Source organism: Tauraco erythrolophus, chromosome 3 (assembly GCF_009769465.1).
Source record: "Tauraco erythrolophus isolate bTauEry1 chromosome 3, bTauEry1.pri, whole genome shotgun sequence".
NCBI lineage: Eukaryota > Metazoa > Chordata > Aves > Musophagiformes > Musophagidae > Tauraco > Tauraco erythrolophus.
In genome coordinates, this window is record NC_141467.1 from 87970656 (window position 1) to 87996979 (window position 26324).

At 41.8% G+C, this 26324-nt stretch overlaps 1 protein-coding gene across 4 annotated transcripts in view; it reads right to left on the minus strand.

Moving 5' to 3' along the window:
• Window positions 1–25121, minus strand: part of CSMD3 (CUB and Sushi multiple domains 3) — a 737988-nt gene extending 712867 nt beyond the window's left edge. For all 4 annotated transcript variants that reach the window (XM_086609528.1, XM_086609527.1, XM_086609526.1 and 1 more), the window contains exon 1: window positions 24944–25121. In XM_086609528.1, the coding sequence (XP_086465654.1) occupies window positions 24944–25121 (178 nt within the window). The remainder of the gene's footprint in view (window positions 1–24943) is intronic.
• Window positions 25122–26324: the final 1203 nt, after the last annotated feature.

Here is a 26324-nt window from a genome sequence, read left to right on the forward strand (position 1 = left end):
AAAAATAGCAAAAAATATGTTATACTTGTTCACAGATGTAGAAAGATAATCCAAGGTGGAATGTGTGATACAGTTAAAAAAATCATAAACATGTAGAATCACAGCATCACAAACTATGTCTGATCAATCTGTTCTGGATCAGCTGTCTCTAGAATTTGTTCTGTGACGTTTTTCCTCTTCTTTTTTCTTCCTACCAGTTCTGCTTCACCTATACTACATTTGTATTTTACTATCACTTCATAGTATTTTAGTGGACTTTTGGACCAGGAGTTCCTACAACAGTACCTTTGTGCCATTGTTGCATTGTCTGTATTTGAAAATAAGACTGTCATCCCAAAATAGAGAAAACCACATTTGGCATGTAAGTAAAATAACTGAGTTAGAAACAAGTAAGGTAAGGCACTTGTTATTAGGTAAGAGAGGAAACCTAACAAATAATCCCAGTTTCTGATAAATCACTTTGAAACAGAGAATATGATGAAGAGAAATCACTGAGAAAACTGGGCCTGAGTCTTAATCACTACAAAATCTTTTACATCCCACTAGCAGTATAAATATATGTGAGAGCTAACATATTGACAGAGACTGAAAAGGCAAGAGCAATTAAAATCCTCATAGTCACCATGAAAGCTTTTCAAGCATACTTCAACATCCACTATCTAGAAAGGACTATCACATTTTTTATGTCTAAGCAGCATTATGAAAATCCTTCAAGAAAAAGCTGTGCCAGAAATTATTAGAAAACTAGGGTTCTGTGAAAGATGCTGCTTCTTTACTAACACTTCGAAACAGAGCCAATATTTACTAGCTGACACTACATGAAGTGCAGCTTTTAAACATGCTGCTCCTCATCGGTGGTAGAGAGAACTCAGAATTGTATTTTAGAATAGAAATAAACCAAATCATCTGGCTGGATGTCACCTTCTTCCCTACACACCTATTTCCCTTTCCACTGCTTCAAACATAGGACATTTGTGGATTATTTTGAATGTCAAACTGTGATTATATGATCATACATTACAATTTCTTTTTAACAATAAAAGGGAAATATTTCTCTGTGTTATATTTCTAAACTATTAGTGCTGGATTTACATATGCTTATATCCTGCTTTTTATAAGCAGTGTATATTTACACTGCTTATATCCGTGAAGTCTATTTTGCTTATTTTTAGCTTCTGCTATGGACCTGAAGCCCTGTGAAGCCTACAATAGGTCCAATGAACTTTGGATTCATATTTAGCACAATGCTGAAGTATAGTGCTGCTTGTTTCAGTAATTGGCAGTGCAAGGAACTGCATGTAATCCAGAAACAATATGGTATGTATGGTAATCTCTGTGAAATACTGTGTTTTAAAGACCTATCATAGGATCTTCTATTTAATTATTTTGTTCTCTGTTTCCTCCCTATTGAAATGGCTGATCAAACAGTAATTAGAGCTGATTGTTACACTAATTTCTTTAATGACTCACTTTAGAGTACTTACCTCATGTAGAATATGTGAGTCAATTAGCAGTTTCATTAAAAACTATTCCATTTTTTTCTGTACATATTTTATGTCCTTGCTAACCTGTCATGTCTAAGTATGGAGAAATAGACAAAAAATTCTGCTTCAAAGACCATTTTAACTTTGTCTCACAGCTAACACAGTGAGGTTCTAACACTTCCCATTGTAAATACTAGTAACACCGGCTACCTGAGATATTTTTCAGGTCGTAAACTCAAAAATATGTAAGTTAAGAAATGTCATAATTACATATGTCCTTATTTTCAAAAGCTGCAATGAAAATGTCCTTCAGGAAACACATTAACATTTTCTCTATCAGAGGAATAATGTTAACATTATATACTGCATGAAAATAGGATCACTGCCTAAACAAGGTTGGTCAAGATAGGACAGAAATGAGGTAGAATGAAAATCTATTTATTCTACTGTAAACCTCCTTAGAAAGCCTTTTTCCAGCTGAAAAAAAAAGTTAAAATAGGCCTCCTTCTGTTTTAACTTTGCTGGGTTAAATGATTTTGCATTGAGATCTACAGATGGCTCCCTGAAGCTGCGATTCCCCATTATGTCTCAGCATGTCTGCAGTTCAGACATTGTCAATAATGAAGGCACTTGATACTGTACATAGTTTAGCATTCTTTCATTATCTTCCTCTTAGAAAAATCACCTCCCATTCCCTTATCGTTCACATGTCCCTCAAAGTACAAATGATTTCGTACAAGTGATTTCATACAATGCAGGCACAACACATTATTCATAGGTTCATTCATAGATTTCTAGGTTGGAAAAGACCTTAGAGATCATCGAGTCCAACCATCCCTAATCCCCATTAACGGGCATGAGCCGAAGACTAGAGTGAGGAAGCTGGCTGCTAAGGAAACTGGCCTTCATCATGACTGCATTTGCTTGTTCTTCTCTAGCGGAGGAGAAAGCACAGGGGCTGTTGCCAAAGGCATTATGAGCCTGAGAAATTTGCCATAAATTTTAGGCAAAGTGATAACGATGGGAATATTGAAGCCGGTCTCAACCATTTTCTCTGCAGGCAGAAAGTGAAGAGTTGCAATGTTATTGAAAGTTTGCATCACTTTTGTCTTAACTTTTCTGACTAGCTTGGTATAAATTGGTAAAACTTAATAGTGAAGTATTGCCGATGCTTTTACTCTGTGTAATTTAGCTTTTATGTTCAGGAAAGGAATAAAAGTAGGAAAAATAATCTGTTGTGTTATGCAACAAAACATTAATAGGAGAATACAGACAGAATGGGCAAACTTCCTACAGGCTGAAGAAAACATCCTAGGAAAATGAGAAGCATAAAGAGGATAATTTGAAAATAATATGATGTTTGTATGCAAATAAGATGCTGATGATCTTCCTTTTCTTAGAGTATATTCCACTAATTTGCCACAAGGCAATGTAGAAAGCAATAACAGTGAGCTAGCATAGTAGGAAACCTTTGAATGTTCAAAGGGGACGTTCAATCATTTAAGACTCACATTATAACGTAGTGTGAAATTGTTATAATACGGTGGGAAGTGGCCTACTTAGCACAGAGGATGCTCCACTCTGCATGGCTGCTTTGTGCTCTGAGGAGGAGGATCTGTCGTTCCCTGCGGGTCCCTTTGCTCTGTACAGGTGAGCAGCTAGGCTGGCTCGCCAACAGATAAACCTCCCAGCTGAGGGGAGAAAACAACAGGAGGATATCTGAAAGAACTACATGGCTCGCTATAGAAGTAACGTTTGCATGGAAGCAGCAACTTTTAACCCAAAGGATCGCAAAGTGTATTACAAACTGATGTTCAAGCTGCCCTTTATCTATCTCTAAGGAGCAGCATCTCCAGGGCTGGGCAAGAACACGTTGCCCTAAATGCACACACGAGGATCATTTGGTTCTTTTTTCTTCCTTTCTCACTCCCAACAGGGAAACTCATCCATTGCTTGTGAAAGCTCAGAATTGTGCTGAGATAAAAAGAATCCCCAACTCTCTTCTCAAATAAGAACAAAACAAACAAAGAAACAAACAAAAACCTACCACAAGGAATATGATGGAAATAGTAACAAAAATTGGTTTTGGTGAGGTTGCATAAGCATTTCCTATATGCAGGTGTTTGAACCGCACTGGCAAGGTGAAGTAATATTTCAAAGGCAAAACTAAGTTCCTTAATTTAGTTACAGTTAACTAGTGACCTACAGTAAATTTTTATCAAAATGCAGTAACAAGTAACAATTATCTTTTCTTATATTTTTGCAAATATACAACTTATTTTCTCAAATTTCTATCTGAGTCTGAAATTTGTAGAAATGAGAGGCACCGGGGTAATTGTCCCTTTTTATGTCCATTTTCTGAAAGCGAAACTTTTTTTAGGAATCAACAGAAATAAGAAAAAAAGAAAAAGACCTACTTCACAGCCAGGAGCAAGTGAAAGAGGAAATACACGTTTACGTGTTTATTTTGTAGTTGTGTAACAGCAATTCAAAAGCCTGCTGCCTCTCAGCTGAGATGTGCTCATGGATTGTAGGAAGCAAATTATTTCAACACTTGTAACCGTGTAAGTTTGGTCGTATTGTGATATTCCGTGAACTGCATGAGTGGACACAGAGGAAGTTTCAGAAGCTAACACAGATGGTCAGCAAGCTCAGAAGGATGAGACCCTGCACAGATGCATGAGTCTAAATGGCAATGTTGATACAGTTGTTCAGTTGTGGTTTTAATTTTTTGGTATCTTTCAGCATTTTCAGTAAGATTATTTACTCCACTAGACAGTAGGGAAATATTTGGTTTCAGATGCAAGACATGAAATATTACTGAGCTGAAACTGAGAAATAACCTATATATAAATGCAAATGAAAAGTAATACAAATGGAAAGTAGGATAATTCTCAGAAACAGTATCTCTTTCAGATATGAAAGAACTGTTATTCCAGCAATTTTGAAAATATTGCACAGTCTCATTCCCAAAGAGTACAGTAACAGATTCATAGCACTAATACTGAAAAATGAGTAACATGTACATTTAAAGCTCACTGAAGTTGGTAGAAATCAAGCATTATCTGAGAGTTTGTCTGAAGAGAGTTATTTTCTTCTCCTAGTGAAAAATCTAATTCTCAGAAACTGAGTTGCCCCTCTTAACAGCATGTGTTAATGAAACCTGATGATAAAAATGAAGAAATTGTTGGAAGTTTGGGAATAAAATCTTCAATACAGTTTGATCTTAAATTTTAGATTTTTTGTACTATCTGCACTGGATTTGGACCCACCTAGCTTCTCAGAACAGTTACAAAACAAACCACTGTTTTGTGCAGATATGAGATGATATTACTTGTTCTTTTTTACTTTGCTATTTATGTAACTGAAAAAAACCTTGCAATAATAACTCTAGAAAGGGCATATAAATAGATATTTATGAATAATTATTCATGATTTCCATCTGTTTAAAGTAATTAAAGCAGATGATATTTGACCCACTAACTTCAAGATTTTATTTTTGTTTTTCTCTAGCAAAGGACAGTAGGAATTCCCTTGAAGCCAATTTCTTACACAACTGTAAAGAACTGAAGACTTCAAAGTGCATATCAAACTATGGTGTATATCCTGGATTTTTTTTTGAAATCTAGCAGTAAATCGCAAACCAAAGTACCTGAGGTTTTACTAACCCACAAATAATCAAGCTGTTTAACAGAGAAATTAACTTATTCTGTTTTTCTCCTGATCATTGCCTGCAAGAATGCAGTTATTTGGTTTGGAACTGTGCATATTATATTACACTCAAATTTATTAATTTTGTATTCAAGCGAGAAACTAAGTTAGTGAAAATTCTGTATGGAAGACACTCCAAAATAGCAGTTAAAGCAGTTTTTGGCAACAGTAAGTCATAATGATATCTAGGCCAAAAAGGTCTCTGTGCTTCTGTAACGTCAGAGAAATACAGAAATCCTCAAGCTTTGAGATTACAAACAAGGCAAACATCTGCACTCCTACAACACTGCTTTCTTAAATCAGATTTAAATGATTTCTCAAAGGACTATAAACACAAACCCTGCTTCTATTCAATCCAGACATGCATCAACCCTATGAATACCTAATTTATGCATAACATTATGTAAAATGTTCTTGTTATTGTGCTTTTTGAAACAAATAGGATTGAGCTTAGATGTAGCTTAAGCAGACATGAGTATGTATTATTATGATGTTTTTGTCTTGAACTAAAATAACGCCAAAGACTATCAGCAGCCTTAGAATTATTAAGAGTTTGCATTAAGTATGTTGAATTGCTCTGTGTAAAACCCACAAATATAATTTTTTCCCATGAGCCTGTACAGTTTGCAAAACACATGGTGGAACAATCATGAGCAAAAACATCAACACTGCTGTCCTTTCTTCATGGAAAGTAAAAATCTTCTTCTGGTTTGATAGAGGATATTCTGTAGGAGGTAAATAAGGTTGGAAGAAATTATAGGGAAGAGTTTCTTCAAGTTTAACACAGTGTGTCCAAAGGCACAGAGAAAAGATGGAGATACTGGATGTTAGAGCATCTTTTGAGGCAGGACATTTTTGTGGACCCCCTTTACTACCTACCTCTTTCTTTGGTGAATACCGTTATTTACCAGGGGGCAGAGGGGGTGGAGCAAACACCAGTTTTTATGGAATGATGCACTGAAGCTCAACAAATTATCCTTAAACTAGTCCAATAAGGAGTATTCAGAAACACTTTGAACAATAATATGATTAATACTGAACTTGAATTCACCTTGCCTTGCCCTCCCTTCCCTTCCTTTTTGCTTCCCTTTCCCTTTCCCTTTCCCTTTCCCTTTCCCTTTCCCTTTCCCTTTCCCTTTCCCTTTTGTCGTGGTTTAGGCCAATCCAGCAACTAAACTCCACACAGCCGCTCTCTCACTCCTTCTCCAGTGAAATGAAGAGGAGAAAAATATAATCAAAGGACTGAGGATCGAGACAAGAACAGAGGGAGCACCCACCAACCATGGTCCTGGGCAAAACAAACTCAGCTTTGTCAAAGCAAACCAATTTATTAACAGTTACTTAAAAAGGACAAAGGGAAACAAAAACGATTACTTGAGAGGATAAAAAGAAAACAAGGCCAGATCTTAAAAACAACACCCCCGCTCCCTTTCCTTTTCTTCTCGGCTCTACCTCCTCCCCCAGCGGCGCAGGGGGACAGGGAATGGGGGAGTGCAGGTCAGTTCATCCCATGTTGTTACTGCCGCTCCTTTTCTTAAAGGAGGAGGAGTCCTTGCATCATTTTGCCTTGCTCCAGTGGATCCCCTACTCACGAGGAAAATCCACAAACTTCTCCAGCGTGAGTCCTACCCGCAGGATGCAATCCTTCCCCATCGGATTGCTCCAGTTGGGGCTTTACCACAGTCTCGGATTCTTAGGGAGCTGTTGCCCCTCGCTCCGGCGTGGGTCGTCCCACGGACTCTAGATGCATCTCTACCTTGTTGTGCCCATGCTTCACGACCATCCTCAGGCTCAGGCATCTCTTCTCCGACGTGGGTTCTCCATGGGCTGCGAGTGGGTCTCTGCTCCACCGAGTCTGTCCTGGCTGCAGGGGGCCACCTGCCATCTCGCCCCTGGTTGCAGGGGAAACTCAGCTCCAGCACACCTTGTCCCGTTCCATCTTCACTGAGCTGGTGTCGGTGTGGCCATTTCTCTCAGGTCTTAGTCCTCTCTGGGTGAACTCGGCGCAGCAGGCACCCCGGGAGCGGGGATGCTCCCTGAGTTCCCCAAGCGGCTCCGCCACCACCATCCTCAGCAGGTGGCGCCGGCCTGGCATGGGTAGCCACCCAGTCGGGAGCCAAGGAGCGGGGTCAGCGCCCTCCTTCCCTCTCCTCACTCCTGGGCAAAGCACCTTTTCCGGTTCCTTTGTCCTGACTTAAATAGGGCAATTCGCAGAGGCATCGATTGTCTCAACCCTGAGGGGGATGGGAGTCCAATCTGGTGGCCAGAACCAGGTCTGACCCAGTTCCAAAACCAGGGAAGTCACAGGGAACAAATCCCCTCTTCCTGCCACCAGAACCTCTCCCCCTCGCATCAAACCATCACACCTTTCCCTTTCTCGTTTCCTTTTCATTTCTCTTTATTTTCTTTTTTTTTATTTTCTTTTTTCTTTTCTGTTTGATTTTCTTTTTTCTTTTCTTTTCACATTGAAACAAAAGACTGAACTAGTATGTGCTTAGCAAAATGTTCTACTTAACTATATTTGGAATGTTTCCTTTTCGTCCATTTATTGTGAAACTGAGACTTGGCTTCATGACTGGTCGGGCTGATTAATTTTGCCTCTTTGATTTTTCTCATATTTGAGACAAGATCAAAGTTTTGCACAGCTTTACACTTTTCTACATTCCCCTGTGTATTACAGTCGTGTGCATGTATCTCTTTAACATCTTGAATAAGAAATCTTTATTTAAACCTTAAAAATCTTGCAACTTCTCCAAAACTGTGTAGATTTCTCCAGACTCATGCTCTTTTTCTCTTGTAGAACATATTGTATTGTTTATTGAAAATGTTTTCACCAATTCCAAATTAAATTGCAGCTATCTTGGTAAGAAGGTAGTTTCCTTTTGATTTTGTGCAGTGCTAAGGAAGTCTTCCTACAGGGCAAGCACCACCAATGCAGCTATGTAATTTATCACTGAGCACTAAGTAGTCAACTCATCTTCTGAAACAGTCCCTTTTCCCTAGCATTTAGAAGCTCTTGCCTTTTAGATTAAGCAGAACTATTATTTAATAAATCTCAGAAATGCCCCTCGGAAGATTAGAGAAAGAAGTGTAGAAGGTTATTTAGCATACTCTGCTTAGAGAATTTAGGTGGCAGACTGTAATTATCCAAATTGGAATTTAGCCAGCAGATGAAGGCTAATAACAATACTCTGTGAAAAATACCATGCAATCTTTCAGGACCAGACATGCCAGCAACATCTCATCTGAAACATGGCAACTACAACAGCTCAGTGTCTCTAATACTTTGCTTGGAATAGTAGTTCAGTTCAAATTCTGAAAATAAAATTGTTTCCAACACTATCAGCACCATTTCCTGCAACTCCAGAAACTTATTTTTTAAGTCTACTTATTTTTAAAGTACTTATTTTTTAAAGTACTAAAGAATCTCATCCTACCTCAGAACTACCATGAAAAGCATTCTGATTCAGCCCACAAAATACTTACGGCTCTTCTGTGTAAAGGAGAGGGCAACATACAAAGGCAGCCCTCTTCTACAGTGGTTTTGGGGCTTGACCTATTGAGATTGGGTGCTTATAAGTCAGATGTTGCAGAGGTGAGATGGATTCTTACCTTTCTTTCAATGGCTAAACCACAAGATAGGATGTCCAAGACTGGAGTTCAAAAGTGTAGGTTAGCTCTTATGTTCCACATACTTCATGTATGAGAAAATGCAACTTCACTAGCATTAACAGCAGCTAATGGGCTAAGGGCTGAGATTTCTGTGGGCTGTCAACAGGGAGCTCTCAAGAAAGAGGCATACTGGAAATTCTGTCCATAGGCTTGCACGGCTATTTCATTTAGACATGTCTGTGAAACTGTGATTACATGCCTGACTCTTTGTATTGGGCCTTCATTGGCTGGGTGGTCGCACTCGAAGAGTTGTGGTCAATGATTCAATGTCCAAGTGGACGCCAGTGACGAGTGGTGTTCCTCAGAGGCCAGCCGGCAACATGGACAGTGGGATCGAGTGCACCCTCACCAAGTTTGCTGATGACATCAAGCTGTGTGTTGTTGTGGACACGTTGGAGGGAAGGAATGCCATCCAGAGGGACCTTGACAGGCTGGAGAGGTGGGCCTATGAGAACCTCATGAAGTTCAACAAGGCAAAGTGCAAGGTCCTGCACATGGGTCGGGGCAATCCCAAGCACAAGTACAGGCTGGGTGGAGAATGGATGGAGAGCAGCCCTGAGGAAAAGGACTTGGGAGTGCTGGTTGATGAGAAGCTCAACATGAGCCAGCAATGTGCTCTTGCAGCCCAGAAAGCCAACCATATCCTAAGAAGCTGCATCCTAAGAAGCTTGGCCAGCAGGTCCAGGGAGGTGATTCTGCCCCTCTACTCTGCTCTTGTGAGACCCCACCTGGAATACTGCATTCAGCTCTGGAGTCCCCAACACAAGAAGGACATGGAGCTGCTGGAATGAGTCCAGAGGAGGGCCACGAAGATGATGAGAGGGCTGGAGCACCTCTGCTATGAAGACAGGCTGAGAGAGTTGGAGTTGTTCAGCCTGGAGAAGAGAAGGTTCCGGGGTGATCTTATTGAAGCCTTCCAGTACTTAAAGGGGTCCTACAGGAAAGCTCGGGAGGGACTTTGTACAAGGACATGTAGTGATAGGACAAGAGGCAATGGCATTAAACTGAAAGAGGGTAGATTTAGATTAGACATAAAGAAGAAAATTTTTCACTCAGAGGGTGGTGAGGCAGTGGAACAGGTTGCCCAGAGAAGTTGTAGATGCCCCATCCCTGGAAGTGTTCAAGGCCAGGTTGGATGAGGTTTTGGGCAACCTGGTGTAGTGGAGGGTTTCCCTGCCCGTGGCAGGGGTGTTGGAACTAGGTGATCTTTGAGGTCCCTTCCAACTCAAACCATTCTGTGATTCTATGATTCTATAATTCTAAATTATAGAATTTCTAAATTACAGACTCTAGATAACTACATTTCTCTCATTGTTCTTATTATTCCACTTAATTTTCTGAAGAAGTTTTCTAAACATATCATCCTCTATTTCCTTCACCCCTCAGTGTAGAAGATTTTAGCACAAGTGGTCAGTATTAGGGCAGTGAAATGTTAATTTCTGTATTTGTTGTTGGTTGGGATTTTTTTGTTATGTCAAGTCAATTACAAATTTCTTCTGTGATAATTCCTCATTGCCATATTAAAAATGGTTGATTGGATCTGTTTACTTACCAGAAAGGTGACTCAAAAAGATTGAAAAATGAAGGTTAAATTAAACTTTTAAGCATCACTGGCTGCCTTTAGAGTTCCATAGAAAATCCTACATCTTTTTGCAAATAATTTTTCTGTCACTGCTACCTCCATAGTGGACGTTTGCAAAATACAGCATTGCTACAGTTTAGTATTTCCAACATAAAGTTCCTTTCTCCTCCTTTCAAGAATTTATATATTTAACTCCATTGGGAAAGATTAGACTGATAAAGAAGCTTTCAACAGAATCAAAATACAGGTAATTACAGGTCTGTCAGCACTTCCATTATGAACTCCATTTAGCATTAAGGGCTTAGCTTTTTTCCATCATTTCAGAAAATGTCAAACTGAAAGCTGGCATGCAGATTAGCAGCCTGGATGCAAATTTGTTTACACAAAATATTTAAATCTGCTCAGCTGTTTTTGATTTAGAGGTCAGCCAGAAACTTTAAACTCTCAGGGTTTCTCATGTGTTTCTGCCAACTTCTAGACTAAATAACAGTTAAAAAAATGTGATTGGTTAATAAACTGTTGACTTATTGTCTTCTAAGGTTTTGAAATTATTTACTTTAGGCTTTAAAATGGATTTTAGAATTTCTGCTCATCTTGCAACTCTAGTCTTTCTCCTGCCATCTTTATAAACGAATGATGAGTTAGAATAGGATTTGAAAACTATAATAAAAGCTGATAGCAATCTTAAAGTCTGAAGCGTTTTTTTCAGACTCACTTAACTATTATCATAAGACAGTGAACAGAAATGGACCTCAGCATGTAAGGTTTTTGAGAGTGTCAATTAGTTAGCCCACTAGCTCTAATACCATTTTAGGGCCAAAAAGAATCTGATGAAGTTCAACTGTTGGAGTTTTTCAGTTTCATCAGTTCAGTCCCATGCATGGCATGAACAGTTTTGTAGAACTGTCACATTCTAAGTAAACTCCTCTATATTGAAAGGAAGTATTTTGTCTGTTACAACAATCTGCTCTGTTCTGCTGAAAATCAGTGACAAATCTTTCCATTTCAGTGGGGACAAGCTCTAAAATAATCTACTGGTAAATATTTCAATGGGATTATGATTGAATGAATGATCACTCTTGTTCAAAAATACACTCCTCACTTGAGAAGTAAGAAGCTTTTAATGGAAAGACTTACAGCCAAGCAACATGCAATAGAAACCCTGCTAGAAACATTAATTGAGCCATCAATAGAACAATAGTATTAACTCAAAAAGAAAACAAAAAGGCCCTGAGATTGTAAAATACAGATATTCAAGTAGATAATTGGTATATTTAAAATCCTGATAAGAAGTGGGTAAATGGGAAAAGTCAATGGTGCAGCTTCTCAAAAAGTGCACAGTCATCGTGTGCTGGACAAAGAACAGGAACATAGCCCCAGACAGTCAGTGAATTAAAAGCACAAAAAAAGTATGGTACAAAAGAGATGGTGCAAATAAATTTTGTGCAAATGAAGCATGGAGAAAGCAGGTGAGGAGAAGAAAAAATTCATCAACTAAATGTATACAAATCAGTTTGGCCAGAGGATGTTCACAGGACAATGTGTACCAGCTTAATAAGGCAAAAAAACCCCAAACTTTTAAGAATGAAGAAAATGTTCTTCAGAAATCATCTCAGCATAAAGTACAGCTATATAGGCACAAGTATCTCCAAATTCTTTAATGATGATTCAATGCTCATTGTATTGTGTACCACATTTTTTAACAAATGACTCGTTTTCCTTATACTTACCTCAGACTTACCCTAAATTCTCGCTGGCAATTCATGACTTCTTCATAATTACAGAGGTTCTGCTGAGCAGATTCTCTCCTTAGCTGATATCTATGGCACTCCCTGACTCTTTAGACTAGACATTTGTGTTAACTCAGCTGTCAATGGATTTCAAAGAGGTGACCAGTACAAAAGGCCCCAAAGGGAGCAATTTGGAACAGTAGCTCTCACGAGCCAGATACATAGCAATTTTTGAACAAGTAACAGAATCCCTACAAATCTGGCCCTGTTTTAACCTATGTGATTTTTTTTTTTTTTTTATTAAGCTACAATATTCTGTAGAATCTACAGTCGTGAGTACTCTGTTCTGGTCATCCCAGAATAATGATATCAGTAAAGGATAGAGTAGTAGTATTAGATCTGTAAAATTACCCTTACTATGTCACATGCACCGTTTAATTGCATACATTGAAGCTTCAAAAAGAGAGAAGATACATCTTGGATTTCCAAACTATACCAAGTATCCAAATCTTAACCATCTGATTCTATAGTGTTTATTTCTATGCAAGTAAAGATTTTATCTTGAAATTTTATCTTTGAGTTAAGATTTTGACCTTTTTCAATCATGTGTTTTGAAGTTTCTTTGTTTGGGGTGAAGTGGTTTTATTTTGATTACCATAAAATAATGGTGTAGACAGACACAATAGACTGAAGAATGAAAACGAATATATCTGAAACTCCACTTTTCCAATCTTGCCTTCTTGCATATGATTTAAAATCCAAAGAACATCCTGAAAAAGTTAGTAAATCTAAGCTGGGAGGATATTTAATTTCCTAACAGATTACCATTACATGATTATTACTTTGGCCACAGAAAGACTTTACAAATGACATCAATACTGAAGAGAACTTTCTATATTTTACTGCAGGCTTTATGTTTTTGGGACTTCTCCAAATGTACTTGTGGAGTGGGAAGAGAGTTTGGGAAGGGAGCCCAGAAGTGCCGGGGAGGTTGGATAAATTGGGAAAAATTAGAGGAGCTAGAATTTGAATGTAGTAAAAATATATAGTTAGAGTTTAGGAGAGTGGGGGTTTTTATGGGTAGCTTAATTTAAAACTAGCTGAAATTAGTGTGGAAACTCATACAAATTTCAATGACCTGCAATTGTAGTACTAGAAAGATTTAGGAATTTTGGAAGCATATCCTTAGGAAAGTTATGGAAGCAGGCATGCAGGAGTTGCCAACGCTGTTGAACTCATTCTATATTAAACATTGATTCTGTTGCTCATTGCTATTTCAGATAAATAGCTTTGAGAAGCTTATCGGGATCTTTACAAAAATCACTATCTTATATAGTTGATTGGTGCAACTTTCCACTGCTGACAATGAAAATGCCAATAAAATATGTCTCACCTATTTCTCAGGGAAAACTTGTTATGCTTGCATGAGAAGACATGGGAGGTTCTATTGGCACTGTATCCTCTATGAAAAACACAGAAATGCTATTGCTAGTCTAATGTCTATGCTATTTTTCTTTCCACAGAAGGTGGCTGAAAATTAAACTTTCTCAAGAATGCTGAAGTACTTGGGTAGAAAATTGGGCCACTGAAGAACTATAATAACATTCACATTCTTGCAAGATGTCTATAATTGCTATAAGGAGAATATGGCTGAATTTATGATATATGAAAGTTCATTAAATAGAATCTATAAAAACCTCTAAAGAAATATTCTCCCAAATGTCAGAGGTATTTTATTTTCCCAGAAAGGAGTTGCCAAGATTGAAATAAAGGGTAAAGGGATGATATTATCAAAGTCTCTGAATCTAATAACTATGTGAATTGTGTGAAGGAAATAATTGGCCCCCTTCAAAAGAGCTTGCAGAAAGGAGCTGCTGTTGAAAAGAAGAATTCTGAATGAAAGTGGTAGATACGCTGAATAGTAATGTGGAAAGGAGTAGGTAATGATGTTCCTATTTGTTTTTAAGGAGAAGATCACACCAAGACACTGAGGACTGAGCAGTCATGGGCCCTCTTTCGGTTGCAAAAGGACATTTTTCAAGCCCATCAAATGTAAAATGTTGATTTTTTCTCAGTTCCAGAACCCTTTATTGAAGGGTCTAATTCAAAAGGAAATATTTTAGTGGTTTTTCATGAAAGGATTTAATATTTGGTAAATAATGTGAATGCTGTAAAAATCTTAGCCATTTTAGTAATAATCGTAAGAAGGAAGAACTGCTGTCATGAGTATTACTGAAACATTCACCTATAGAATCATGGAATCGTAGAATCATTGGATGGTTTGGCTTGGAAGAGACCTTAAAGATCATCTAGTTTGTATCATGTTACTTCAATACATTAGACTGATGAAAATTTTCTAACCAGATCAGCACTTTTGTGAGAACTGTATTGATGTAATTGGGAGAAAATGTCTTACCCTTTTAGTTATACATTATGAATTATGAATTATATGTATTTCTTCTCTTGTGGTCATTAAAACTGCCATGTCATGCAACAAACATTGCTAAAGTCAGTAGCACTAGTAGTATAGAATCACAGAATGGTTTGGGTTGGAAGGGACCTCAAAGATCATCTAGTTCCAACCTCCCTGCCATGGGCAGGGACACCTGCCACTACACCAGGTTGCTCAAAGCCTCATCCAAACTGGCCTTGAACACTTCCAGCGATGGGGCAATTGCAACTTCTCTGGGCAATCTGATCCAGTGCCTCACCACCCTCAGAGTGAAGAATTTCTTCCTTACATCTAATCTACATCTACCCTTGTGCCATTTAAAGCCATTGCCTCTTGTCCTATCACTACGTGCCCTTGCAAAAAGTCCTTCTCCAGCTTTCCTGTAGGCCCCCTTGAGGTACTGCAAGGTTGCTAGAAGGTGTCCCCAGAGCCTTCTCTTCTCCTGGCTGAACAACCCCAACTTCCTCAGCCTGTCTTCATAGGAGAGGTACTCCAGCCCTCTGATCATCTTCATGGCCCTCCTCTGGACTTGCTCAACAGCTCTATGTCTTTCTTATGTTGGAGGTTCCAGAGCTGAACACAGTACTCCAGGTGAGGTGTCACAAGAGCAGAGTAGAGGGGCAGAATCACCTGCCTGGCCATGCTTTAATATGTGATTAAAGTATAAATGTCAGTTAGCATAGGTAAATTCAAGGGAAAACACACAAGATGATCATAGTCATGAATTAAGCATAGGTTGTTCTTGATAGAGCACACAGCTACAGATGCCTGCTACCAGAAGTGCTGGCATGCACACACACACTTTCATGTGGGTGCATGCATGCCGGTGTTCTCACATGCACCTGAAGATGTGTGAAAAAAGCATCTTTTACTACAGAGCTGATTGACTTGATTATGTGAGGTGGCCAAAGACCTGTTTTTTTCTTCCTTAGACTTTTGGTTAACCAGGTAGGCTTTCCAAAAGTCAGGATTTAGACCCTTGTTTTCCAGTATATTTTAGTTCTTGTGATTTTGGCTCAGTATCTTACATGTTTTCAGACTGTGAGATGGTGGCAAATACAAAGAACATGCTGGATGAAGATAAATACAATAAAATTTATGTGGAAACTTCCCTATTTTTCTGCTTTAGTTTAGCTAGCTAATTCAGCATTTGCAAATGTAACTACATATCTGGAATATATGATAATCCAATAAAAGTAAAAACAAATTGCATTAATAATTAAATCTGAAAGCATTCTGAACTGAAATCTATTTTCTCAGTTATAGAATCATAGAATCACAGAATGGTTAGGGTTGGAAGGGACCTTGAAGTTCCTCCTATTCCTCTATAGCTAATAGTGGCCTTCTGCAAATTCCGAAATGTTTTACTGGAGAACAAAAAATTTAATAAAGAAATCTTGAAACTAGATGGCAAATTGGTTGTAATTCAGCACGTCCTGACAAAAAGCATGAGTATTCTGTGGTTTTAAGGACTACAGCTTACAACCACTACATTGAATGTAGTGGATTGATCCCCAGAAGTGCTGACATGATCACCGATAAAATGTAGAACGACAGAGCATTTTCTGACTGTATCTAAATATATAATTTCTTTTCCTTAAACAGAATCATTAACAATTTACTTTTGTAATCTTTAAGTTTATAATGCAATGTGAGTTTTCCGAAGAGCACTCCTACCAAAAATTTCTAGTGTATTGTGAAATACATGGCTTCTGTTATGGTTTATATTTCTGAGTCAAATGAAATATATGTATAGAAAACTGTAATTCAAAACTCAATATGAAAAGAAACAGAGATAAATCTACTCTCAAAGGTCCTATTCTGGACCCTCCTCTTGCTTTCCATGGGTTCAAGAACAGGCAGTTTAGAAGCTCATTTTATATCTTGTTTTATAACTTCCATTCACCTTTGGATCGTAGCTGATATACAGATGCAAAAATGCAACATTTAAAAGATTAGTTTTAATTACTAAGCTTTGATTCTCAAAGAAAATTGCACGACAATTAAGATAACTATAGTAGAATATGGAGTTTTCCTTCTGGATCAGATTAAATAATGGAGGAAAGGTTTTGTAATTCAAGTAGCTCCCTATCAACGCTATGCTGAAAGGAGAAAAATCTCCATACTTGGCATTTATGTAGCTCATTTCAGCTAAGGACTCCAAACGATGCTTACAGATATGCACTTGCTGGGTCTGAAAACAGCTCTATAAGAAGATAATGATCGCAGAGGGATCATTTTAACGACCACTGACATACCGCCACCTCTGAGACGTGATATGTCAGTCTCTTTAAATGGTAATACCAGTATCAAAACAAAAAAGAAAATAGCACAGAATTTTTTTTTTTATTTATTTGACAGGTGATTAGAGGATTTAATTCTACTAAAAACAGTTTCACAGAAACTATATTTGGTAAAAGTTTCCTAAATCAGTGGGAATAAATAATTGTATCAGTTAATTCGTAATGTGCTAAGATCAGTTTTTATTAGTGTTTATAGTAACTGGTGTTTTTTTCTTTTCATCAAGCTTTCCTCCTAACATTTGTTAGCTATCACTACTTGCACTCCTGTTTCGTTAGCGAAATCAGTTATGTATTATAGTAGAACTTCCTTCTGAGATTGGGAATACACAATAAATTAAGAGGTAATTAATTGCTTAGGAAGCATATACATTTCAAGTTGTTACCTGCACCTTTGCAAGCCAACTGCAATCTGTTGAATTTCTTCATAACATAACCAAATATATGGATATAATTTTTATATATGCATATTATATATGTATTTGTACACATATGTGTATACACAATTCCATGAGAATGCATGAAGATCTAAAGCTAATATGCTATGTAGACATGGGAAACACATAAAATAGAATTCAAGGTCAGAAGTAGTGATTCATCATCTGTATAATCCAAGCAATTACTCAGTCATTTCTGCCTCAAGCCTCCAGATTCCTTTAGTCCTATTGCAAAGATAATCTGTGTTATTTACAGGCCTCAGGAGGTGAGAATTCATCACTCCATGAATCCTTCTGTGGTTAAGTTACTTACTGTTATTCACCTTATTTCTATGATACAATATGAAAATGATACATGATGCTATAATGCATTTTCTAGAATCCAAGGGAAAATGGGAAGCCCATCTCTCTATATCCATGCTGGCTACATCTCACTTTGCTCTTTGATAATACTGTTTTATGAGAGCACCAGTTCCAGAGTAATTCCTTGTATGTCATTCCCCAATACTTTGAGGCTCTCTCTCTGAATAACATTGTTCTAAATCTCTAAACTTAGCCATCTAACATTTTAGACACTGGGAAGGAGACGATGAATTTTCACCATTTCCTTCTTTGGCATTTACAGTGTTATTCAGTACTTGTAATGCTGGGATTATGGAGCCATAGTAAATCTTATGTGATCTGTAAGGACGAGGCAGTGAGACTATGAATACAAATCTGCCCAGGAAAAGTGAACAACTAAATGTAAACATATACAAAAACATGGTGTGTCTGTATGTGTGTGCAGGTTTATTCTAAAAAGTCTTTTTCATAGTTTAATATCCTTGTCCATTCCACTTTCCAAAAGAAAAGATGGATGTTGGGAAGCAGATATTCAACATTTCCTAGTACTACTGGGCTTTTTTTTTTTTTTTTAAAGAGGCAGGTGATGTCCTGTACGTTACATATCATGCACTCTTCCGTTTAGGTCCAAGATCATTACTAAATATTGTCCCTTAAGTTTTTGATAAATGCAAAGATTCTCTCTTCTTGTAGAGAAATTATACAATTTCATTGAGAATGAAACGTTCTTCTGTGAAGTTGTTTGAAACACATGTGTTTAAAGCTCGTAAGAGTTATGGAATTTTTCAATAAACCTTACCATGAAAATTATTCAATTAAAATGGTGAGATAAGTTTTATAGCCTTGTGGCAAATACTTTTGTCATATGCCACTCTGATTTGTTATTTCAATATTGTTTCTTCAAATATCTCACGTAGTAAAAGCTCCCTTAAAATTCTAGGGTTCTAAGGAAAAAGCATCACCTTAGACCAAATTGTCTGTTCGCTGACTGTTCTTTCCTGGGAGATTGCTTTGCAGTAATCTGGCAAACTAATTTCCCACAAAGACTTTGTTCTATCATTTCAACTTTAGCCATTCTGTCCAGAAATACAAGCCAAATTATACTCAACAGCAAGAAATTGTCTGAGATGTCACAACCCTGTTGAATTAGAATTCAGGCTTTCTATTAGTAGGGAAAGAAAAAAAAAAATTTTGCAGCAGATCATAAAACCTTTCCTATTCTAACCAGTTTCAATTTATCAGATTCTATAGAATTAACATTTTATATATAATTGTAAGCTATTTTATAGATGTTTTCCTTTGACTTATACTGTCTCTCTCTGTTCCAGCATAATAACGACGGACTCACTTGGCCTTGCTTCATAGGTGCTAACTAGTTCCCCAGGCTCTTATTGGAGCCAGCTGGAATCGGAAACGCTCAATACCTCTGAAAATCACAGTGTCCAAGACACCTGTTTTTAAAAGAGGAAGAATACAAAGCTAAGTTATTCTTCATAGCCTTTTCTCTGAAAAGGTGCTACAATCATGCAAATTGAGCCATACCCACAGGATATTTCAAAAACTTTTAAAATTTCTCTAAACAATTTTGTGCTTTTCTCTCTCTACTAGATCCAGGTGCACTCAATGGTTAGAAATCTCAAATTTTGGGAGCTGACCTGTGCAGAACATCAACAATGCTAGATATAATAAAGTCAATTGTTTTACAAGCTTGCATACTATTCAGTGCTTTCAGCCAGATTCAGAGCATAAAGGATGGAGAGTGCATATGAATGTGATGGTATGGAACTAGGGAAAGGAAGGGAAGGGAGGGAAGGGAAGGGAAAAGGGAAAAGGGAAAAGGGAAAAAGGAAAAAAGGAAAAAAGGAAAAAGAATAGACAAGTGAGTGGAGCACAGGTCAGTCTATGCCTCGTAAAACATGATCTTCCAAAAGCAGCCTCTAGCTCAGGAGACCCAGAACTGCCAGCTGCTGAAATCCAGGATGCTGTGCTAGTCACTCTGTACTTGCTGTATTTTTTGTATCTTTCCCTCGACTGCTGCTAATAGTCACCGTTGGAGATAAAGGGCACTAAGCTAGATGGGCAATAAATCCTACTTGACTTTTTCCTCAAAAACAAAGCAAAAAATTCCACAAAGAAATAAACACAAAAGAGTGTAGACTTTAAGTGTCTGCTACGTTTATCGCACAGGAGGTTTTGGAAAGGAGGGATCTGAAAGCACATCCACGGAGTTCCTTAGGTCTCGTGGGCTGGTGCTTGCAAGTCGAGATGTTGATAACGGAGTTGAAGATTCAACCTGTCCCTCTTCAGCTTGTGTGGTTGTCCGGAGCCCTCCGCCCGCTCCCGCGAGGAACGGGCTCATTGTGCTCAGAGAGCGTGGGGCTATTTCTGTGTGTTAAAAACCAAATAAACAAACAAACCAACCACCCTAACGCTGCCTCAGACTTGCAAACAAAAGACTTGCAGGAGTCACCGAGCTGAAGTAAGCAAAGCCAAACGGAGGAAGAGTATATTAAGGACTCCCTGGAGGTGCGGCCGCCCTGGACGGCTGCGGAGACCGGTGCCGGTGCCGGTGCCAGGCGCGGGCGGAGCCAGCCGGCGGGCTGCCGCCGCTCCGGGCCGGCTCCGCCTTGCGACTGCTGCTGCTCGCAGTGGAAAAGCGAAAACTGCAGGCGACGTTCCTCTGTGCCCTTTGCGGGTCCCTAATGCCACCGGGCAAGGGAAGGAGAAGCGGTCCCTGCGGATGCTGCCGAGAGGGTGTCTGTGTCCCTTCATTTGCACCCTGCAGAAGAGGAGGAGCCGCGCGCTAAGCGGAGGGCATAGCGGAGGCTCGGTTTAGCCCCGAGCTGAAGGAGAAGGGCGGAGATGGTGGGGGGGTGGGGGGGTGTAACTTTGTCCGCAACCCTGCAGAACTGTGTAGCTTGAAAAAATCGTTGATGTGCTGAGCGCAGTCCGCGGAGCAGAAGCCCCGTGTGCTCTGCGGGAGCTTACGTGAACAAGGCGCGGTGGGGGAGCTGAGCGTGTGCGGAGGAGTTGAAAAGGAAGGACGGCGTTGTCCCTTCTCTCGTCAGTGTCTCCCTGCACCCCTGCGTGCGTACACGCAACACACACTCATGCACATACACACACAAAGATGCAGCAGCGGCAGCCACCATCTGGAAATGAGGAAACCCGGACCTACTGTTACTCGCCCCAAACGTTTCGGCTTCGGGGACAGAGCTCGCAGCTCGCTGCGCCCACCCGTGCCCCACCGAGGAAAGCCATCTGCCAGTAACCCCATCAGTCAAGTGACTGGGAAGGAAGCGGTGGGAAGGGGCTGGAGGAGCCCGAAGGGAGCGAGGTTGAGGTGGAGATGGGGGAAAAGGGAGACTGCAGAGGTGGCTGGAAGAAGCAGGGCACGCTTTGTCCCTGCTAAATCTTCCCACATGCCAGGTATCCATCTCGGGAAATGGAAATCATTTAGCTTTTCTCATCACGTCTTCTGTCAATGAGCCGTTTAAAATCTCTCTGCTTCATCTCCCTTTTATTTTGAAAGCTGCCCTTGCTCCGCTTGTCATAACTGCAACGGGGGAACAGAGGAACAACAGCAGAGGCAAAGCTTCATTTTAGCCAGGCAGACAAAAGAGCAGACCTTGGTGCTCTCTGTCTTGGAGCGACAGCTAAACAGAAGAGATGGAGGAGTCTTGTGGTCTCTGGTCATTTTGCCTGATTTCCTCTGCGGTTTGCCTCCTCAAACAGATCACAAGCTTTTTTTTTTTTTTTTTCCGTTGGAGGGAGCTGTCAAACCGAAGGGGTACAGGTATCAGTGATTTCTCTCCTAAATCCCAGGAGGCAAAGCTCACTGATGCTGCTTGTTTCATTTTTGCATATAAAAGAACTGCCACAGATTTGACTTTTTTTCTTTCATTTTATCCCTCCTCCTCCCCTTTCTGTAAGGGAGTAGGAAGGTGGAGGTTTCCACTTACTGCTTCTCCAAGCTTGGTTTGTATCTCTCATGCCTAAATGGTGCTTTTCATTTTTTCCTTTGGTAGGATGGGGAGAAGGGGAACAAGTTTTCCTAGATGTCTTGCACATCTGAAGGGAAGAGCACAGAACTCATCATCCCCTGTAGCTGGCCCAGAATGGTCCTGCTTGGCATCTTCTAAGAGTTGGATTGTGGGTTTTTTTGTTGGTTTTCGTTGATTTGTTTGTTTTTGAGAAGGTCTTCTGTGCCTTCTCTCACTTTTCAATGGTGCTAGTTCTTTGCTTTTTTACTCCATATCTAACCAAGAAAGATTTTCTTGGAGATTGATCCATGGCGTAATGGAATATTGTGTAAGTAGTTAAAGATTTTCATTGAAAAAGATGTAATTCTTCTTTACTTCAGCTCTCATTATCACCCTTTCCCCAGCAGTTCTGACAATTTCCTTCCTTCCATTTTCTCCTTCTTCTCCCTTTTCTAACCCCTCTCAATATTGTTGCAAGTTTCCAGAGGCATGAATTTTAAGGCAAACATGAAGAATCTTTTTGTTTATATACAAGGACACATAATTAATCAGATATGAACACGGCTCTGTAAGTGCCCTGGAATAATTTGACACTGGTACAGTGTAATGGCTGTGGATCAAGACTGGAGAAATGACGATAGGATGATGACAAAAGTAAGAAGGGCCTGAGAGGCAGACATCAAGCAAAGCTGTGGAAGTGGCCTAAGTGACAGGAACCTCAGCAACAGTTTGGGTGTGATGGTGTGGTGCTGGACTATTCAGTAGGGGTGAGTAAGCAAAGAACGGTATGGACTACAGCTTGCGGAGGTGGGGTGTGGCGAAAGGGCCTTGCTAGGCAATGGTAGAGCAGATGCAGAATCTGGGGAGTCACCTTGCTCCCAACATCTGGAATGTTTTAAATGGGCAGGTATGCATTCTTTGTCTGCCCCTGCCAAGGTTTCTGGGAGCAGAAGCGTGTGCTGACACAATGGGAATGTAAATCAAGGTAAAATATATTCATTCACAGGAGCAAGAGAGAACTAAGAGAATAAATGCCCAGAATAGATGCAGAGCTGCAGTGAGTCTAAGCCAGCTCTATGGAACTTGGCTGCCTAAAGGAGCCTGCATCCAGGATGTAAAATCTGACCCACCAGATTAGCAGTTGCTGAGAGGACCCCTCAGCCCAAGGGAAGTCTATGGAAACTGTCAGGGTCGGCACCTGGGAAACTCGGGCCCTGATAGTAGAGAGGAAAACCTGGACTGTACACAGGTAGGAAAAGAAAGGGTCAGTTTTGCAAAGCCTGCTTTTTCTCTTTTTCTTGGGCTGCTTTAGGAGCTTTTGCCCTCAGTATCCCGCGTTTCCCCCCTCCAAGGACGAGCGAAGTGGCTTCTCAACAGGTGCCGCGGAAACTTGCACGGCTGCCGCGGCCATGGCGACGAGGGGAGAACCGCCCGCGTCTTTCATTTTGTAGGATGCTGCCGCCCCGCGACTCCTGCTCACAAAGCAGCTGCTTCGGCAGCAGCTCCGGAGCCACCCGTCAGCCCCAGCGCCTCCGTACCGCGCCCGCTGCGCGCCGCGGAGCAGAGCAGAGCGGAGCGGAGCGGCGCGGCGCGCCCGGCCGGCGGCGAGCCCGTGACTTGCAAAGGGGCGCGGCGGGCACAGAGACTGCCTTAATGACAGGGGGACAAACCCGGGAGAAGAAATGCCCCCGATGCCCCGGGTTGGTCTTGATCACAGACCTTCTCCAGAACGGGGCAAAGCGCAGGGAGCAGCTCGCTGCAATAAGGGCGAACAGAGAGAAGCCGCCTGTAATTAAAATGTGCATTAACACCACAGGCAGGCCCCTTCCCCTCGGATCCCCCGCGTCAGGATAACGTGGGATGAGGTAAAAGCCTTCGACATCCCCTCCGTGAAACACGAGTTATCTTTTTCACGCGATGCAAATGTGGGGACAAGCAGCTGCAAAGCTCTACAATAAACTGTTTCATCCAAGGCAGAGCCAGCTTGGGAAGGCACGCCAGTGAATGCCCCCCCCCCCCCCCCCCCCCCCCTCCTTCCCACCCATGCAGGCAACCACTGTAGGCGATAACCAAATCTAAAAACTCGGAGAGGATCGATAATGTCTACTAAATATTCTGGGAGTGTATGAGTGTGGTGGGGAGGAGGGATGAGGAGGGGAAAAAAAAGGTGATTAATCAGATATTAATCACTGGCCACAAACAAGGGGAGATTATTTCGGCTAGGCAGCCTACTGTGGGGAGTTGCAGAATAGATCGTTTTACTGAAGGCACGCGTGATGGGATCAGCACTTCACCGTTTAGCGATGTCTGTGTAATTTTGAAGGTGCACATTATTCAAGCCACATATTTCTTCTTTTCTCTGTGTGTAGCATTTCCCTTAACTGTCTGCAAGCGCAGACTTAGTGGAGATATTTATGCCGCTAACTAGAGGGGGCTTTTTTGTTCTCCTTTCGTGAACACAGAAGCAGGAAGACAGCAAAATAGCTCCTGCCCCGAAGAATGAGACACACACACACACAAAAATACCACCAAAAAAACCCCCAACAACCCAAAAACCTCACATACATCAGGGAAAAGGGATCAAAGGAGGGAAGAGAAAAGGTGTCGATCTTTGCACCCAGCGGCAGACCATGCCTTCAAGGCTGAATTGCTAACGTACCTTTTCGACAGCCAAGGAGCCCTGCATGCATACAAACAGCTGAGCGTGAAGCACATTTCGGGCTGTGAGACGGCTACGCACACGCTGGGCTACTCCGTAACTTTCCCCACGCAACGGGTTAAACTAATAAGTGCATCGATACAGGCATTCCCGCAAAGAGCCCGCTGCTCGACCGAACACCAGAAATGTAGGTAATCCCCCCCACACTAACATCATCGTCACCTTAAAAAAGTCACCGGGTGGGATTTTCTTGAATATACACTAGTTAGAGGCTGTATGAACCAACTCACGTCTCCGTTTGAGCATACTGCAAGAATATTTATCGAGCCCCAGCTCAGTCACTGCATTGAACGCCAAGCCTGGCAAGCAAAATACATTTCCTATCTCCGAAGAGAGCTCTGAATCAACTCCTTCTTTCCTCCCCACTTTAGCGATCGTTTATATCTTTCCATTGCAAAGTACCCAGGGTAAAAATATAAAATAAGAGACAAATATATTTTTAAATACATCTTGGTATAAGACGAGAGCTTACAACGCCCTGACCGAAAGCAAACGGACCCCTAAAAATATACCCCTGAAATACTACCCTACCTTTCACACACGAAACCATCAATAAAAAGACGAGGTTCCAAAATGTAAATCCACTTTTAATCTCCATTTTCTTCACCAGGATGAAGTCCAGTCGGCCGCATTTAGTACATCCCCTTTCCCAAAAGTCTGCTAATTTCGATTCCTTTGCACGGATTTCCCCTCTGCAGATCCCTTTCATATTATTCTTGAGAGCTCCCAATTCCTATTCCTTGGCCAGGCGCAGCGGAGTTGTTGCTGTTGATGGTGCGCGGTCACAGCTCGGAGTGAATGGTGTTTCTGGGATACCACAGCAACCTTGACGAGGACTCAACCATCTCTCCAACGGGGGCACAAAGTCTCAGCTACTCTCGATCGCGTCTTTTCCTTCCCCCCACCCCCTCCCGCTACCCCAACTCCCTGCGCAGCCGAAACCCACCACAATCCTGGCTCGTTACAGCGTCCGCCAGGAGCCAGGGAAGAGCATCGTAAAGCTCAGACACTCTCTCCAATAAACTCCAAACAGTATTTGCAACTGAGATTCTCCCCCCGCCCCCCGGTTCCCCCAAGAGGATCAATTCTGCCTAGGAAAACGGCTCGAGAAATAATACAGTGGCGAGGTCTCCACAGCCTCCCGGAGGAGCCTCCGGCAGCTCGTACGGCCGGGCTCATCCATCCTGCCGCCGCTCCCAACGACAATCAGTGCCTCGTTATTAGGAATTCACGTGCGGTGCTCGGGGGCTGCCATCGCCGCCACCGGCACACACTCACACACACGCACACACACACACACACACACCACACGCGCGCCTCCGGGCACGCACTTCGCACAGGAGCATGTGCGTCTCTGAGGGGATTTGCAGACTAATTGCTCTGCGCGGAGCCATTAATTACAGGCCGGTCTCCGCGGGCGCGGGGAAGCGGCGGGCAGGAGCGCGGCGGGCACAGCCTCGCTCGCCCAAGAGCGCGGACACCGCCGTGCCCGTAACTGAGGGGGCTCTTTGCCGCCAGGGGCGCGGGAAGGAGGCCCCCGGGGAGGGGGGCGGCAGCTCTCGGCGGGCTGCGCCGGGCCGGGCCGGGCCGGGCCGGGGGGCCGGGGCGGTTCGGCCGCCGCTCCGCCAGGAAGAGCGCTGGCGCCACCTAGCGGCCGCGCCGCGCGCCGCCGGGGCCGCGCCGCTCCGCGGGGGCGGGAGCCGCGGCCGAGGGGGAGCGGGGGCGGCCGGCCGGGGCTGCGGGGACCGGCACCCACCCCGGCTTGCGGGGCTCGGGACGCGCGCTGTCGGCTTCCCTCCTCTGCCCGGCGCAACTGCCGCGCAAGATGCGCGGGGCGGCGGTTCCCTCCGCTGGGGGGAGCGTGCGGAGGGGGCGGGCAAGCGACGCCCGCGGTGCGGAGGCGTGCGGGGAT